General features: G+C 38.6%; 1 protein-coding gene across 2 annotated transcripts in view; it reads left to right on the top strand.

The window, feature by feature from the left end:
• The window catches only part of LOC132256557 (furin-like protease 2), a 47,022-nt gene that overhangs the window by 12,347 nt on the left and 16,059 nt on the right, over nucleotides 1-18,616 (top strand). For both annotated transcript variants that reach the window (XM_059753049.1, XM_059753050.1), the window contains exons 2-5: nucleotides 1,099-1,801; nucleotides 5,702-5,911; nucleotides 11,320-12,228; nucleotides 17,561-17,965. In XM_059753049.1, coding sequence (XP_059609032.1) covers nucleotides 1,487-1,801; nucleotides 5,702-5,911; nucleotides 11,320-12,228; nucleotides 17,561-17,965 — 1,839 coding nt within the window. In that variant the 5' untranslated portion in view covers nucleotides 1,099-1,486. The remainder of the gene's footprint in view (nucleotides 1-1,098; nucleotides 1,802-5,701; nucleotides 5,912-11,319; nucleotides 12,229-17,560; nucleotides 17,966-18,616) is intronic.

Below are 18,616 nucleotides of genomic sequence, written 5' to 3'. Positions count from 1 at the left end.
AGCGCCGAACAGCTTTTCAGCTGTTAATATTAGTTTTTTTTTGTGCAAAGCACATTATAAAATTTCATAAGCGTCAAAGAGTTTAACGAAGCCCCAGAGGAAATTGAGCGTATTGAGTATTAATTACTCCACCAGTGAAGCTATACAAATTGAAAGTGCTCTTCTGGGAATTAAATGTTAATACAATGTGCTGCTAATATGGCTTTTAGTCAATAGGTTACTGAACACTCTTCCGTATTTTTGCCCACCATTCATGAGTGAGGAGAAAGAGTGGCAAAAGGAAGCCGTCTTGCCTTCCACAGCTGAAAATGTTGTGATTTTTCTATAGTATTTTATATGACGAGAAGAATTGATGAATTTATCTTTCTAAAGTTTCCAAATTCACGAGTCGTTGCAACAATTACTTTCATAACATTTTAAATATGCTGTCAAAAATATGAATTGCAAGATTGAGATTCATAACATTTACGAAAATTGACACTTGAAGTCAATTCATGTATTTCATCGCAAAAAGACAACGAAAAACCAGAAAATTTTCGTGAAATGAATTGAAAGGACATTTTGACAGCTGAAATTCGTATTAAATAAACTCTCAACTTCGCATTGCTACGCCTTCTTGTTCGTATTTTATTCGTATCTTGATTGGCACACTAGCGCCACAAAGCGGTAACCAATATTAGCATAAAGTTTCAACCCAAATTTGTATCTTTTACGAATTGAAATACGAAATCTGTAATGTTGCAACGACTTATATTTCTTCGAGTTAATAAATCTACAAGTTTAACTGAAATACATTGAAAATTTACTCTCTAAACACGTCATAACTGTAACTAAAACTTGTACTTTCGACTTACAATAGTCAGTAAAGAGTTAATGTGGAAAGTATCGAGTAAAATCAGCCCCAAACAATTCGCACAGCGTCGATGAACGAGAGAATGTGCCCTCACACCCCCTTTCGGAGGGTGTATCAAAGGAGTCAATCTTTGGCCTCTCACAAGTGACGAGTGCGCTTTTCCTGTCAGATAAGGTTTCCTTCGCACAGCGCAGGGAAAATATGTTGTGCATTTAGTCTGAAGCGGCTCTTCTTCTCTTCCACAGGTGTATCTACAAGGTGCTAGGCTCCATAACTTTGTGATATAATTGGTAGATGAGGAGGAGGCAAGAGGAGGGAGGCAATTGAGGCAAAGTGGTGTTCCAAGAGGGAAATTGCAAGGAGAATTTTCTTGTTGAAGGAGAAGAAAGAAAAAAAAGAGAGGCGAAATTTATGGTGAAGAATGAAACCGTGCGATAGAAGCATATAAATTCGCACTTAAAGGGTGTTTCAAAATAGTGAGTGAAATATTGTTTTGTGAATTTTGTGAATTATGTGGCAAAAATTGTAAATACACACGATTATTCTCTGCAAAAGTGCGCCAAATTGGCGGTGAAGTGATTGAGAGACAGAAGTTTGGGACACAAAGTGAAAAAAAATTCAGGGGGTGAGAAAATGTTGGTGCCAATGAGCAGTGCGAGATTGTCCTCAGTGCTTCTGCTCCTCCTGCACATCGCCACAGCCGAAGATGGCGATCAGAGAAGATTGCCGCGCGCGAGGCGAACGCCAATTTACCAGAATGAGTTCGCCGTTTACATTCCCGGCGGCGACGAGGGGGCGGTCAACAGGATAGCCGGCAAGCATGGCTTCACCAACATGGGCCAGATCGGCAGCCTGAGGGACTACTACCACTTCCACCACCACCGCATCTCCAAGAGATCCACCGCCACCAGCGACAGCCACCACGAGGCACTCAGTTCCGAACCCGAGGTGAGCAAATGCACAAAACTAGTCACGGTAAAATGCTAAGCGGAATTCGCTGTTCGGTAACTATGAAGTTGAGCTGCAATTATTTCGGTTGTTGCATATGTTTTGAGGGGAAATGCAGAAAATCTCAATGAATTTCTTCAAATTCATGGGCAGAAGGTCTTAAAATTTCGCGAATTTGAGACACAGAAAATTAATTTGCATCAAAATTTGTGAGAACCAATTCCGAAGATATCTTAGAGCGATTACAGACTTACGGGTGATCCACGAGAGGATAAGCGAGAGCGCTCTTAGACATTATTGGAATAAGTAGAAGCCACGCCCACACGATCGCTCCGCCCATTTTCTCAAGTATTTCTCTTTGCTCCTCGAATTCTAACCATTTAATTCTCTCCGAAACATATGCAACAACTTGACAACATTTATTGCTCAGTGGCTGATGGACTTGAGTCCCACTTAGTTCCGCTAATTGCCGCTGTCATGTGAGACCTTCTGATGATATTTTGTCGTGGAGTTCAAATTTTCACATTGCAATATTTCGTAATCTGCAACGCTATTCTCAAAACACAACAATGCATAACGATGACGATGGGTATATAAAAACTTTCGCAGAAGAATGGGAAAACGTGGATGGTTTTGACTGTGAAATTCCCGGACGTCTGCAAACATGGGAAATACACAATGTTGGAAATACACGCAAAAGTGTAACAATGTTCAAAGTTGCAAATGCTATGCGGAGTGTTATTTCACTTTCATTCACTCACTGACCAAAATTTTAATTCACCACCGCTCGCAGTGTGAATGAGGTGTTCATCGCGTGAAGTATTTGTGGCACACAGAATTCATCGTCACTTTCTGATTAAATGGCCATAAAGTTTGTGCATGAGAAAATGTCAGTTCCGAGTATAATTCTGGGGAGAACTCTAGCGAGAAATATTTGGGATATTTGTAATCAAGTGGAATTCAAAGCTCTGGCACTTTATTAGAAGCTTTTGAATATGTGTCAAATCAATTTTAACGAAATACGACCACTTCTATTCACGAGAATTCGCATTTCACATCTGACGAACTGCTGTAACAATAGTTTAAACCAAGGGGGAGATAATATAGTCAGAAGTGGTGTACAGCTCAGTAGAAGTACTTAAGAAGTGAAAGTATTCAAAAGCTTAGAATATTTCTTCCCTGAGACGGTATTTTACCGCCACATTATCTTAATTCTTTGGATTTCCTTCGATTTTCCTGCAAAATCAATAATAAAAATATTTTTTTCTAGGTTATGTAACGTATTATGAACAGATTTGTGATCAATTCTTATGCTGAAGTCCGAAAGATCGCCAATCATTGGCAGAATTAGACATTTATATGCAATAAAAAGTCCTTTTCTGAACCTTTGACGCCAAGAAACACTGCAAATTGTATTGAACTCGAACATAACCTCAAAAATATTGAGGTGGAATTGAAAAATATCTATTTAGAAATCTCTCTGGATGATTTTGTGTCTGAATTAGTAATTTTAAAATCACTGGCAAATCATACTGACATTATTATGATCTAGAATGCTTCAAAACGGAGTTTTTGAAGATCTCTTTGTAATATTTTGAGGTTATGGTCGGAAAAGACCGCCCAAAATGTGTTTTTAAGTCGATTCTTACGGAAATTTTGAATGGAAATTTAAGAAATTCATTATAATTTAAGCTTAAAAAGTGTGAGACAAATTCAGAAGTGTTTGGAAGTGTTGTACAGGTTTAAGGCATATTATCTCCCCCTTGGGAGTAAACAATCGTGCAGAGTCAGATTAATTAACGATTTCGGTGTTTTCCCAGCAGTCAATCAATGCACATCATCGCTTCTCTGCTAAGTTGATTTTAAATGTCGTCCATCTTTTCTAAGACTTTGTCGTCTGAGAAGGCAAATTTTGCCAAGTTTTGCACACAAGACGCTCATAGAAAATGTCACAACCATAACGTAACGAAGTTTGAAGTGTGCTGAATATGCAGAATAAATAGAATTACGGGAGGAGAATAATTCTCACTTTCTTCTATGCTCTTGCTGCGTTTCTAGCCCAGCACAAACTTCCCAGCTCGAGGCTGAGATTGTTGAGAAATTTTCTCATTAATACTGGCTCTTTCAATCTCCAGAACTTCAATAGTCTTTCATGCTGCACAACAGTCTCGTGCAGAGTCTTAAGCTTTCCTCATTGAACTGCACGACGACCGTGTCTTAACTGCGGTGCTTTACAATTTTGAAGTGCCGCCGAGGTGTTAATGGAGAAGTTGCTGAAGCATTTTTCATATACTTTGAGAATATTTTAGAGAAAGTTCTCTCTTAATTGGGAAGAATATGGTGAGATTGAGAGTAAATTGTGGGCAATTGAAGTGTTCCTTGGAAGCAGAGAAGAATTCTTGTGAATATCGAAGGACATGAAGTTCTCAAAAAGTCAGCAAAGACAAAATCAAGGGAGAGATAATATGACTAAACTTTGTACATCACTTTCTGTCACTAACAACAATTTCCAAGAGAAAATCACAGACATTTCTAGAAGTTTTCCGGTGCTTTAACATGTGTTTTCCATATTTTTCTAACGATTTACGGAACTTCATACTTTTTTTCCAACCGCCTAAAGCATCATAACCTCAAATTTAGGAGTCTTTTGCCTAAAAAGACGCCAGTTTCAATTCTATGACCCTGAAAACTTACAGAGAAACAGAATTTCTGAATTATTTGAAGTTTTCAGTGAATATTTTATTGTTATTAAATTTTCAGTCACTCTTTTGGATGCACTTTGGATCATAACCTAAAAATTATTCATAAAGATCTAGAAGAATCCTTGTAAAGAACTTCGACAATGAGCTGAAATTTGCCATTTTAAAGTAGAAAATCTATCAAACAACTCTTGAAATAGACAATTTTATATCTTGAAACAGTATTTTAGAGGTTATGATCAATCTTAGCTTAATTAAAACAGTCTAACATTGAAAACTTGCAATTTTTAGCAGTTTTCATTAATATTGTGCCAGTAAAATGCAAATGAAACCCAGATTAGGCACAAAAATGTATGATTTTGAAGGTTATTTAGTGGAAAAATGTGCCTTTAATTCATAACATAACCTAGAAAAATGTGAAGAACAATTCTTTTTCTCTAATTATGTTGTTAATTCCTTGTGAAAGTTACTTTTGAACGCAATATATTGAAAAAAAATTTAAGCACTTTCACTTCTTAAGTACTTTCGTTGAGTTGTACACCACTTCTGACCATAATATCTCCCCCTTGAGTTAAAAATACGATTTTATTTATAAAAATAAAAAATAGCTTTTCTCACTCAAAATAATAATAAAAAAAAAGATACTAAAAGCATTTTGTTGGACAACTTCAGCTTCAACGTCTCGGTATTTAAAAGGTCTTCAAAGTATAAATTTATAGCTTTTCTCACTCTTTTTGTCGAATAGAACATATTTTTCCAGATAAATTGAAAATAATCTGTAATTTTCTATGTATTTCTATGACATTATGAAACTGTTTTCATACTTTTTTCCCTATTAGAGTAAATTTTAGTGGAATAATTTGGGCTTTTAGTCAAAATAATCGATCTCTAGTCGAAAATTGTGTTAAAAAGAGAGCCAAATTGGCAAAATCTCAGTGTTAATTGGGCAAAATTCACAGCAGAGACACAGAATTGACTTGTGTGCGAGCTATTGAGCGATTATTAGAATTTTCTGCGGCGATAAAATATGAATTCTGGGAGTGCATTTAATTTGACTAATTATTCCGGCGGTTGAAAGTGGGCAAATAAACAGCGAATGCTTGCGCAGTAGTAAATGAAATTGGATTAATGAGGAAATTACTTCATAATTAAATCTCTCACATGTGTTTCTCTGTGTTTCTGCATGTGTGTGTATTTGTAGGTTCGATGGTTTCAGCAGCAGCATGAGAAGGTGCGCAAGAAACGTGATTATGGAGCTTCTGGGTCCGGAAGTATTAGATTTCCGACCACCGGAGCCACAGTGTCCACATCGCTGCTGAGGAACATTGCCCCCGAGTCGCAGATCCACTACAGAGACACTGGGCAGCACAACATCTTCCCGGATCCGCTCTTCAAGGAGCAGTGGTACCTGGTGAGTTCCTCGCTTTTTTTCCTTGACACTCTATTGGGCCGCGTGTGTTGGACGATTTGGGGGAGAATTGATAGCGTGATGGCTGTGAAATTTATGAGATGTCTTTATTGGTGCTGAATGAGAAATTGATTGACACAAATTTCAATCGAAGGCTTTTTTTCACAGCGCAAATTAAATTGATGATCACGTCAGTTGTTGACTTTTACAACACACACTCACTCACACTCTCCTCAGCATATGTCTAAGATGATGCTCGATAAAATTCACTTTCTCTTTCACTTTTCGGCCTCCACGCACACACCAAATGCGGCCGAGAAATCACATGGGAATTTCGACGGTGAATTCATAAGCGGCCTTTTTTGGGAGGGAAATTCTGCCGCCTCGCTTTTCTAATAATTCTTCACTGTCGTACAAATTTATGTTTTTTTTCTCTCTCTTTTTTTTTTTGAAATATTTCCCCAATAAATGCCATGACTTTGTGGCTCCCTTTGAAAATACCCCGTAAAAAAAACGCCCCAGAAATACACATCAATTGAGTGCACGAAGAAAAAGAGCTTAATATCTCTCTCTCTCTCTCTCTCTCTCTCTCTCTTGGCAATGAAAATTTTAATAAATATATATTTAAATCATATGAAATTTTAGCCTTCAAATTGAATTTCCAGTTGCTTTCAAACACACTCAATTTTCTCTTTTCTCCCACTGAAGTTGATAATCAAACAGTTTTGCTGCGTATTGAAAACATAATACAGCTTCAATCAGTAGTTATTTATAATGACGAGCTTTTGATGCAAAGTTTTACTCTTTCCATACTATGTTTAACAACTGTTATTAATTACTGTCTCTCAGTATAATGAGAGTTGCAATATCACACAAAGGATAATAACTAAAATTGCAATTTGTCTGTTTTATCCCTAAAGGCGAATTGTGTGAATTTTTTGAAGGAACTTTTTCCAGAATTGAATGCAAATGAGTTGAAAATGTAACAAAATTAAAATATATTTTCATGCTTTTACAAAATATGTGTGTAAATAAATGCTTTGTTTATCTTCTGCATGAAATGGAATTTCTGTAAATAGCTTTAAATGTGAAAAATTCAATTGAAAAGCAGACTTTGAAAGCAGATAAAGTGCAATTTTTGCCATTATTTAGTCATGAATATAAATAGAAAGACGCTTATTAATAATAAATAAATTTAAATATTAATTTCTTCTATTGATTATGTATATCTTGATGGATATAAATATATTGCGTTTTCAAATGTATAGAGAAATGTTAAGAAATTCAGCACTTTCAACTTTTCGACAGTTGAGATAAAATTCAAGGGGGAGATAATATAGTCAGAATTGATGTACATTTTGGCAGAAATACTTAAGAAGTGGAAGTGTTGAAAAACCTCCAATATTCCTTTCCTTACTACTTCTTTTACCGACAAATTGACCCATTTCTTTGGATTTCCTTCGATTTTCACGCAGAATCAATCATAAAAATTATTTTTTAGGTTATGTAAAAAATCAAAGACAGATTCTAGCACATTAATTCTTATGTTTAAGTCGGAGAAATCGCTAGTCATTGGCCGAATAATTATTTATATACAATAAATTGTGATTTTCTCAACATTTGATGTCAAGAAACACTGTAAATTGTGTTGAAGTCGAATATAACCTCAAAAATATTAATTTGAACTTGAAAAGTGTTCATTTAGAAAACTTTCTGGGCAATTTTGACTCTTAATCGGTAGCTTTGAGTTAATTGGCAAATCATAAACAGATAATTTTGAGGTTATGATCGGAAAAGATGTTCAAAAAATGGCGTTTTTAAGTTGATTTTTACAGCAATATTGAATGGAAACTTAAAAGATTCGTTTTAATTTGAGAATTGATGTGGAAATAGCCTAAAAACTTCAGATTCTAGAAGTGTTTGGAAGTGGTGTACAGATTTAAGGCCTGTTATCTCCCCCTTGATAACATTATAAATAACCTGGAATTCTTGGAAATCATTGAGAAAATCTGTTACTTATTCAAGAGAATTCACTGTCATTGTTAATTGATTTCAATCAAAGCTCTTTTCTCGTCTCTTCACGAGCTTTTCTGTTTTGTTACCTTTTCAATCTGAAATTTGCAAACGAGACAATTTCACCCAATGCAAATGACGCTGGGAATGGCAGAAATAAGTCGGGAGATCCTGGGAAAAACACACTCCTGGAAGTCACCAACACCCATTTTGTCTCGAGAGTGGGGGGGGGGGGGAAAGGGAATTTCTGGCGAGCCTTGAAACAATCACGCTCCAAAATCAACCATGTGGAAGTTACGACTTGCAAAATAAAAGAGGACATTCGCAGTAAAAATTCAATTTGCCAGAGTTGAAAAATATTCCGAGGATGTTGAGAATTCTTCACTCGGTACTTTTGACTCAATTTCCTCCTCTTGCCGCTCTTGTTTTGTCCCTGTGGCGAGGATGGAAAAAAAAAGGAACGCGCCGGCGGCGCACGGGGAGGAAAAATAAAAATATCCTCTCCTGAAATGATTCTATTTTCAATATCCGGAACACGACACACACTCTCTTGGGAGACTTTTCCTTCCGCCCAACGCCACCGCGTGCAATGCTGTACAATTATAGAAATTTATGCATATCTGATTATGGGAATGGGGAGGAAAAACAACCAGAAATTCCTATTATCACGTGAAAAATGCTCAAGTGGGCGGAGAGAGAGAGTGAGAGAGTGAATTGAGTTGAAAATTAAACAATACAGAAATTGCCCTAGGCGTGAAATGTAATACAAAGTGGCAGAAGTGGGAAAATTCTCAAGGAGTGGAGAAGCTCCTTGTGTGGCGTTGGAAGGAAGAAAAAGAAATTCAACAGTGGTATAAGTGGGAAAAACAAATCACGAGCACTTTTTCTCTTTTTTTTTTACTTCTTCTTCCTCCTTCGCCACGGACGATGGCAGCCCCAGAATGATTTCAAAGGAGATTAACTTGGAGAAAAATCTCCCTTAAGTGGGGATGAAAATAGATTAAAAGAGCATTTGATTTCCTTCTTCTCTCTCGCTTTCCCAATTGCTATGCATCTAATCCGCCCGCGCAAGATGTCCATGGAGGAAATTGTTCGGCCCAGAGACAATGTGTGTAATCTTCACGACTGAAATCACACCTATTAAGAAATTACATTGGCAAATATTTGACAATTAGGCAGCCCAAAAGTTCGTTCTGCACATTTTGCGCCCAAGCATGAAAGTTCTCTTAACCATTTTGTGTGTCACAAGTGAAATCAATGTTTTGAATGATTTATAAATGAAGCAAAACTTTGATTGAGGAAACTCTAAACATACATATGTATAGTTTCAATACGAGAGACATTTTCGTTCTGACCGTTGAATTTTCCCACAAACAGAGTCATGGCGGAGAATTCTAAATTAGTTCCTTAACTTTTATGCCTCTCCATTTGCCATAAATAGAAAATCATCATTCACAGTGTTTCACATTGGTGCTGTGCAAAATGTGAGGTGCCAGTGGGCGGGGCAAGTGAATGGGCGTGGCCTTTTCTTTGAACTTCACCCACATTCTTCCCAATAAGCTTCTTACACTCTCTCGTTGCACTGCATTCGTTAGCAAGCTGTGTATAATCTTCTTGTACATTCTTTTTCCTCTTACACACAGAGAAGACTTTAGCAGTCTAATTTCCGGTGTGTGCACAAGTTTTTCATTTGTGAAGAAGAAAAAAAAGTCTCTGTGACAAGTTTAACACAATTGGAGGAAGTTGAATGAAGAAAATACATTCTGCGTGACAAAGATTTCCCATGAACTAAAGCCTGAAAACAATGCATGCACTCTGATATTGACATCAATAACACTCATACGATGGAATTCATCGATCTGCACGTGTTTGTGAGCTACAATTTTCCCCAAAGCTCTTCACGAAGTCCATGTATAAGAAAGTCTCTCGCCTCTCAACGCTGTATGGGGGTTGAGAGTGAGAGAGAGAGAGAAGTGGAGCAGGGAGGTAACAAAGGAGGGAATGTTAACTGAAGAGTGTTCAGAAATAGCTCAAAAGAGGATGTTTGGAATTAACATTGATACTTTGAAGAGTTTCCAATCTATAAATTCTCCTCCACTCTTGATGTAACGCCATGGAATGCACATTTTTTTTCTCTCTCTCTCTCTCTGGATTCAAGCTATCAATATTTCCTGGGCATGGAATTTAAATAAAAGATGCTTCGAGAAGGAAAAAAAAAATGTCGAAGCGCGAGCAGTGAATTGTTGGGTGGAATTCTTGGACATTTAAATTATACTGACTCCATGGTTGAATGGCTACTCCATGAGCTGGAAAATCGGCAGAGGTCAATAAATTTGAGCGGCAGACGAGGGGGATGAAGGGGAAAATTTTATACAAACTTTGATAGTTGAAATTTCACTCTTTGGGCAACGGGGAAAACGAAACCCTTGACAAATGGACATCAGAGACTCATGAAATTAGTCCTTATCGCACGCCCACGCTGCAACAGTGCGAATGAGAGTAACTTGTCGAGAACCTCATCAATTAATTAATGTGGGCGGGGTGGGGGGGGGGGAGGTTTAATTAAAAATTCTTCCCACACCCTTTGGCTCTTTGGTTGGTCCAGGGGAAAATAAAAGACAACAATTCGCAGAATCTTTTTTACTCGCGCGCATCCATTTCGCTCCAGATTAATCAAATAAGAAAAGCAATTTTGTTAATGTGCAGACGCGCAGTGGCTGCAAAAAGTCGTTGTGGTTTTCACAGAAATTGTTCTGTGGGGTGAAACAGAAAAAAGTTTGTACAAAATGCACTAAATGAGCAACAATGTATGATTTGCAGTGCTGGAATAAATGCAAAAGAGAAAGAACAAAGAAGCACGTTATGTGAATGTTATGAAATATTGACTTTTGCATTTGCTTTCACGCAAATACCACAAAGTTTATAATGTACTGCTTATTAAAAGAGAATCAACATTTGAGGATAACCGTGAATTCTCGGAGTTGCACAAGCTCCGCCCATGTCTTTGCTCCGCCCACAAATTTATAAAGATATGCATTTTTCTCCGGTGTTTATGAACCGATTAAAATCATCCTTTCAGCAAATGGAAGGTAATTCAATTCTCTACAATTTCTTATATCTCAGTGAACTTCGTCTGACCAACGCTTGTGGCGCTGTAGTCGCTTTAAACAGTCCATACTCAGATAATCGTTTTTTTTGGGAATGTTATGAAAAATGCTACAATAACAGCAAAAGCAGGAGTTGGACGAACTTTTGTGTTATAAGAAAAATTGAAGAGGATGAAATTATCTTTCATTTGCACCAACAATGATAAAAATCGGTGGAAAAACACCGGAGAATTGACTATAATTAGTTGAAGCTGATTCATATCTTTTCTGTGTGTTTCTTTGGCATTGCAGAACGGCGGCGCGAAGGACGGCCTGGACATGAATGTGGGTCCGGCGTGGCAGAAGGGCTACACGGGGAAGAACGTCGTGGTGTCCATTCTCGACGATGGCATCCAGACGAACCACCCGGATTTGGCGCTCAATTACGATCCTGACGCCTCGTATGACATCAACGGCAACGACTCAGATCCGATGCCGCAGGACAACGGCGACAACAAGCACGGCACGCGTTGCGCCGGCGAAGTGGCCGCCGTGGCGTTCAACAACTACTGCGGCGTGGGCATCGCGTACAACGCCAGCATCGGCGGCGTGCGGATGCTGGACGGCAGCGTGAATGACGCCGTGGAGGCGAAGGCGCTGGGCCTCAATCCTGACCACATCGACATCTACAGCGCCTCGTGGGGCCCGGAGGACGACGGCAGCACGGTGGACGGGCCGGGGCCGCTGGCGCGGCGGGCGTTCATCTACGGCGTGACGAGTGGACGACAGGGAAAGGGCTCAATCTTCATCTGGGCGTCCGGCAATGGCGGCCGCTACACGGACTCGTGCAACTGCGACGGCTACACGAACTCCATCTTCACGCTGTCCATCTCCAGCGCCACGCAGGGCGGCTACAAGCCGTGGTACCTCGAGGAGTGCTCCTCCACGCTCGCCACCACGTACAGCTCGGGCACGCCGGGCCACGACAAGAGCGTGGCCACGGTGGACATGGACGGCCGCCTGCGGCCGGACCGCATCTGCACGGTCGAGCACACCGGCACGTCGGCCTCGGCGCCGCTGGCCGCCGGCATCTGCGCCCTGGCGCTCGAGGCCAATCCGGCGCTCACGTGGCGCGACATGCAGTATCTCGTGGTGCTCACGTCGCGGCCGGAGCCGCTGGAGAAGGAGAACGGCTGGATCCTCAACGGCGTGAAGAGAAAGGTGAGTGCGATTGTTTTGAACCAAGGGAAAGATAGTATGGCCAAAATCTGTACACCACAGACACTTCAATCGATATTGAGCAGAAATTTGCTATTTTAGAGTAGTAAAATCAAGCAAACAGCTCTTAAAATAGACAATTTTATATCTTGAAACAGTATTTTTGAGGTTATGATCAATCATAGCTAAATTAACATGAGTTTTACATTGAAAGCTCGCAATTTTCATCAGATTTCATTATTATTGCGCCAGTAAATTGCAAATTAAACCAGCTTAGGTGCAAGAATGAATGATTTTGAAGGTTATTTAGTGGCAAAATCAAATTCAATAAAAAAACATAACCTAGAAAAATACAAAGAACAATTTTTTTCTCCAATTATTGCGTGAATTCCTTTTGAAAATGACTTTTAAACGCATAATATTGATGATATTCAAGCACTTGCAAATACTTCCACTGATCTGTACACCACTTCTGACCACATTCTCTCCCCCTTGGTTTTGATAAATGAGAGTGAACATATTCCGCGATGAATGGAGATTTAGAATGCATTATTTGAGGGGAATTGCTGGGGCGCGTAATCGGCATATGAAAGCGCAATGCGCGGCGGCAATTCGGATAAGAGCACATTTATGGGCTCTGCTTATCAAAGTTGATAATTAACTGGAAAATTGAGGTATGAAATTAGTGCTAATATGCCTAATGCTTCGGCCAGTTCTGTAGCTTTGCAAATCGACGGTCGATTTATCATAGTTTATGATTTATGTATAGTTTTGGAAAAGCTCTTTATTTGTTCTTTCTGTACAAACATTTTGAGATTTGTATTATTGTGAGACAAAAGTAAAAAAATCTCATTTATCTAAAAAGCACAAATTTATGAATGAAATGTCGAATATTCAACAATTTTTCCATGAAAATTTTAGATTTTCAGAATTATCCACAATATTTCTCATTTTTGTTTTAATTTTTTTCACTTCAAAACCTTAAAGAAAAAATTCAAGTAAAACATGAAAAGTTGTTTTTAAAACTTGTTTGGATAAAATCGACTCGGAGACTATTAAAAATCGATTTTGGGAAGAAATTTTTTAAGAATTTCTCCTAATTTTGCCATATTTTAGTCAAAAATTTCAATAAATACCAATAAAATGAACTAAAATATTTACAAAATAATAAATACAGAGCAATATTTGCACTTTAACGGACGATTTGAAGGTGTTTTGAGGGTTTTGACGTAAATTTGGCAAATTTTGCAGCTGTATTAATGCTTAATTTCTAATTCGCACCGTTGAAAAATTGTGATTTTAATTTTTGGATTGTTTTCGAGGCACCCGTCGAATTTGAATTAAATATTTTGACATGAAAAAAAGCATGAAAATTTATGAGCAATTTAACAAAAAATTCATTTTTGCCATTCGCATCTCAGGAGAAAATTAACTTCCGACGTGAGGTGAAAAAGATCTCCTTCACACTTAAAGACATTCAAGAGGATTTTAATAGGATTTTCTAAGATGAGCTAATTATCATGGTTTTTTTTTCTTCTTCTGAGAAATGCTGTAATTTTCTCAGAAAAAGGTTAAATTTTATCATCAACTCTGAGAGTCTTTTTCACTCTAATTTTTTGACTCTCTATTTAATTAATCCATGCTTTTTATTCAATAAACCACTCAGAAAATCCAGCATGTTAATAATTAGGATGTAAATTCACTCTTGAACTTTGCATTAAGTGTACAAAACAAGGTAAACAGTCAGGGCAAAGTTAAATACTCGTCGAGAAACTCTTCCAACAGACGTCTTGTGATTTGAGTTAAGGAGCATCTCCCCAAAAGCAATTCATTACACTTTGAAGACATAAACTTTGTTGCTTCATCTTTTCGCTCTAATCTTCCCATTTATTGCATTACATATTCAGAGTGATAAGGCTATTAATTTGCTTATATTGTGGCGCTTGCCAATGATTCTCTGCTTCTTCTGATGGTGAAAGGTGAACACATAATAGCTTGTAAGCGGACTTCAATGGACGCGGTGAAGGGATTAAATGATACACCTGAGCGTCGAGTGGGTTGAAATTTGGCCATCCAGTACAATTAGTGGAAATAATTGATGGGGAACATGCGAAAAGGGATGAAAATGCTGCGAATTAGCTGAATATTGCTAGAGTGAGTATTTAATTGTGTCCTCTAATTGGGCGCCCAACAGCGCTTTATTGAGTTGAAATCTCTGCACAATGCAGGAAAGTTTCAAACCATTTTGGCTGTGCAAATCAATTGGATATTTGAGAGATAATTTTTCGATTTGTCCAATATTGCAATTTGTGGGATTTAATGTATGCTTCACTGTCTATTTCATGTAACAATTTCAGCCCAAACCAATTCGATTAGGGGTAAGTGGGGGCAGTGTTATGTCGTTCCAATTTTAGGATTTTTTCTTGAAAAATCAGCTGAATATATTGCAATAATCACAACGCTTAAATAAACTCTCGTCTATTGAGCTTCAGAAAATGCCTTTCATTGGGGATTAAAACTGATGGTTTTTCCTCTAAAAAAGAATGAAATTAGTATTGTAATATCACTATAACTGCCCCACAAGGGGATGTTTCGTGTCGGCGTGGGGCAGTGTTAGAATGCACTTTTATTTACCATCAATTCCATTGTGGAATTGTTGAATCGCGGGCAAATGATCACTTTAGTTTCTACTCTTCACACTGAGACTGTTTAATTCCCTAAAAATCGCCTTAAAAGTACTTTTTTCGCGACTTTTCTCGACCCATGCACGAAATGTCAAAAGTTCTGAGCGAGAATCAAGTTGCCTGTCATGTTTCACGTATTGCAACGCCACCATTCGTCACTAGTGGCAACTTGACGCGACGCGAAAAGTTCCGCGCAAAATGTACTTCTCGAAATTTCTGCTCTAATCAGTGATTTTCGCGTGTTTTTCATCACTTTTCAACGAAGAAGTCTATTAACGTGATAAAGCAATGCAAATCAGAGCAATATTTTGTGAAAAACCTTCAATATTTGCCACAAGAAAATTTCGACCGTGATGTTGCGTCAGACTGTCAGAGCGCGCTGTTGTCAGTTTGTGGTGAAACGAAACTGCCCCGCGATGGAATCTATATCTGCCCCGTGGGCGGTGTTTGTGCATTTTCCACCACGCACTGAAAAGGCCGTGATCAGGAGGAAAAGTTCCGGCATATTTAGAATCTCTACTTAACTCTCAATATCCCATAATAGTGTTTCACGCGAATTGTGGCCTTTTTAATGGAGAAAACACACAATCAATTCGGCAGAAAAATTCTCGTCAATTTTCACTTATTTTATCTAAACAGTAAATGCTATCCTGTGCAAATTTTCGTCAATTGTAGACCTTAAGGACTACAAACATTGTGTGAAGACTAGCAATTTATTCATGTGAAAATCTCTGAGAAGATTCCAAAAAACTAAACTGCCCCATTCTCCTCTAAGCGCAGCGAATAGAGCTTTTCACCTGGGCTTTTTTCCCCGTTTAGGGGGTGGAATAATGGCTTAATTAAATGCACAAGTGAGAATTTGGGTCAATTTACATTTGCACGCATATAATTTTGCCCTTAGCATTGGACAATGATATGAAAGAGAATTTAATTAGCCTAGAAATCATTTGCACAATATTTTGGCCAAGTCAGAGAAGGAAATGCATAAATTAATGTTTGCACAAAACTCCCCTCGATGGCCGAATAATGAAGACTAAAACGTCATTTGGTCACGTTTTTGCTCTTGAACTAAATTTTTTTTTTGTGTTATTATTGCATAATTTATGTGCATTTCTTTCCTACTCGCCGTATTTTATTTTTCCTTCCATCATTGCAAGTCACCTTTTCGCATGTGTGTTTTATTTTATTTTTAACACACACACACACAAAAATTCATTAAATATGGCTTCTGTTTTGTGTGGAATCTTTTTTTTTATCGAAACAGTTGAGACGTGAATGAATGCATAAAATTGACATGAACTTCGTCGCATATTTCTGCAATGCAGATTTCTCGACAGAATCCAAAATGTTGCACAGATAGCGATAGTGAAAGACTGTCCGATTAATTATGATTCATGTTTGTATTATCATTGAACTTGTGCTCGAACTTTTGCCGAAAAAAAAATATACATTTTTTTTCCGTGTCCGTGAAACTTTTCTGCACAATCGAATGGGAGAAATATTCGACATAATCGCAGAGCTGAAGTTTTACTATCAAAATTCACATTTCTTCCATCATTCGCTCTTTTCACCTTTTTTTTCTTCTTCTGGTGAAAGACAGACATTTCAGAGCTTGAGAAAGTTTTCCTGAGAGGAAAATGAAATATATTAATGTCTATATGGTGAATTTGGCAGAACATGACTTTTCAGAAAATAATAATTTCATTTAGAAAACTATTGTCTCAACTTTTATAGAATGAAATACGAATAATTTCATGGCTATGCATCAATGCGTTGATGGTGAGGCTTTAATAGCGTCATAGAGAGATGCTTCGAAGCTCCGCCTACGCTTAAGCTCCGCCCACTGAGTCATAAAAGCGAAAGATTTCCCCTCAATCTTGTGTTAATTGGCAAAGAATCACTTTATTTTCCTCTTCTCTGAAGCAATTTGAAGAGCTTAGAATCAATTTGAGAGATTTTCTCTCATTCTCCCAAACCCCCCACCCATCTGTCCGCCATTTTGAACACCACCAAAATACATTTTCCTTAATTATTCAGTCCCTATAGTATGGATTGAGTCCAAATTTTAGTATGTTATAGCTGACATCAAGACCTTTCCAAATGAATAGTTACTTAAGGACCTAGGTCCTTCCAAACCCTAGATATTAGAGTCCAAATTGTGAAACTTTAAACTGCTATAGCTCAGCTTCTAATTAACCGATCAGAATGATCTTGTATTCATTGGAAAGGTCTCGTAAAATGCCATCTCTCACTCGAACATTATAACTTGGTACAACTACCGCTAGGGGTGCTCAACTAGACTGTACATTTTTATAAGATTTCAGTATGTTGTAGTCCCGATAAGGACGTCTCTGAAAATAGATTAGAACAAAAATGGTGAAATAGTGAGTGAAAATGATTCACTGAGAAATGTCTTGCAAAAATCATCTCGCAAAAAGTCAGTGTTTGACGAATTATGAGCGCATTGCCACAGACCACAAAGCATTGATACACTGTGTGGAGTAATTGGGATTCACGCAAGGGCGGAAAATGACAGAGAGCGGTCAATAAGCTGGGGGTGGCTTTCAATTTTGAGTGGGTGGGCGCAATGCTGATGACACGGAATGACATCAATTAGCCCAGAACCTCACTTGTTTCGCGTGCTTTTGCAGGTGAGCCACAAATTCGGTTATGGCCTCATGGACGCCGGCGCCATCGTGAGCGTGGCCGAGCAGTGGACCACCGTGCCGCCGCAGCACATCTGCAAGAGTCGCGAGATCAACGAGGAGCGCTCCATCGACGGCACCTACGGCTACACGCTGCAGACGCACATGGACGTGAACGGGTGCGCCGGCACGGTGAACGAGGTGCGCTTCCTGGAGCACGTGCAGTGCAAGATCACGCTGCGCTTCTTCCCGCGCGGCAACCTGCGCATCCTGCTCACGTCGCCCATGGGCACCACCAGCACGCTGCTGTTCGAGCGCCCGCGCGACGTCGTCAAGTCCAACTTCGACGACTGGCCCTTCCTCAGCGTCCACTTCTGGGGCGAGAAGGCCGAAGGCAGATGGACTCTGCAGGTCAGTGAGACTCTTTTTTTCCTCCACGAAGCATTTCAGGGTTTTTTTTCTGGTCTGAAGCGCTTGTTTGAAGCCTCAAATGCTCTTGAAGCCACGAAATTAAGCAATCGACACGAAAATTGTCTTCTCTGGTGCAAAATCTGTCCAAGAATGTTGTCTATCTGTTCTCGGATGGACATTCTGCTTTCTCTCTGGAGTTCCTCGATGGTCAATCGACAGCAAAAGCACCTTAAATGCGAAGAATACACGTTCAGTTGGCCAATTTGCTTGCAAAATTAGACAATAATTCTCAATATTCCATCATACAAATGTCTTAGAACTTTACTTCCTTCATTCGAAGATGGTTTTTTTCTGCCCAATAAACTAGAAGAAGAAGAAGATATTTTACCATGTCAAGAATTATTTAAAGGTTTTCTGTGCGCGACGTAAAAATGCAGTCTTTGATTAAATATTTTGTGAATGCAAATCAATTTGTGGCGCACAAAGGAAATAAATTGCTTTTCTCAGTCAAGAAAAAACTAATTCAAATAAATTGCTACATATTTGAAAAATGTGTGAGTGACTTTTTCACTTTGCACACAATCGAAGAAAAAAGAGGTGAAAATCAATCACAAAAGAGCGATTTTATTCCGCAGACTCAAAACAAGCAAT

This window comes from Phlebotomus argentipes, unplaced genomic scaffold (genome assembly GCF_947086385.1).
Source record: "Phlebotomus argentipes unplaced genomic scaffold, Phlebotomus argentipes genome assembly contig_5, whole genome shotgun sequence".
NCBI lineage: Eukaryota > Metazoa > Arthropoda > Insecta > Diptera > Psychodidae > Phlebotomus > Phlebotomus argentipes.
Note: the sequence above shows the minus strand (reverse complement) of the source record. Positions and strands in the feature narration are given on the sequence as shown.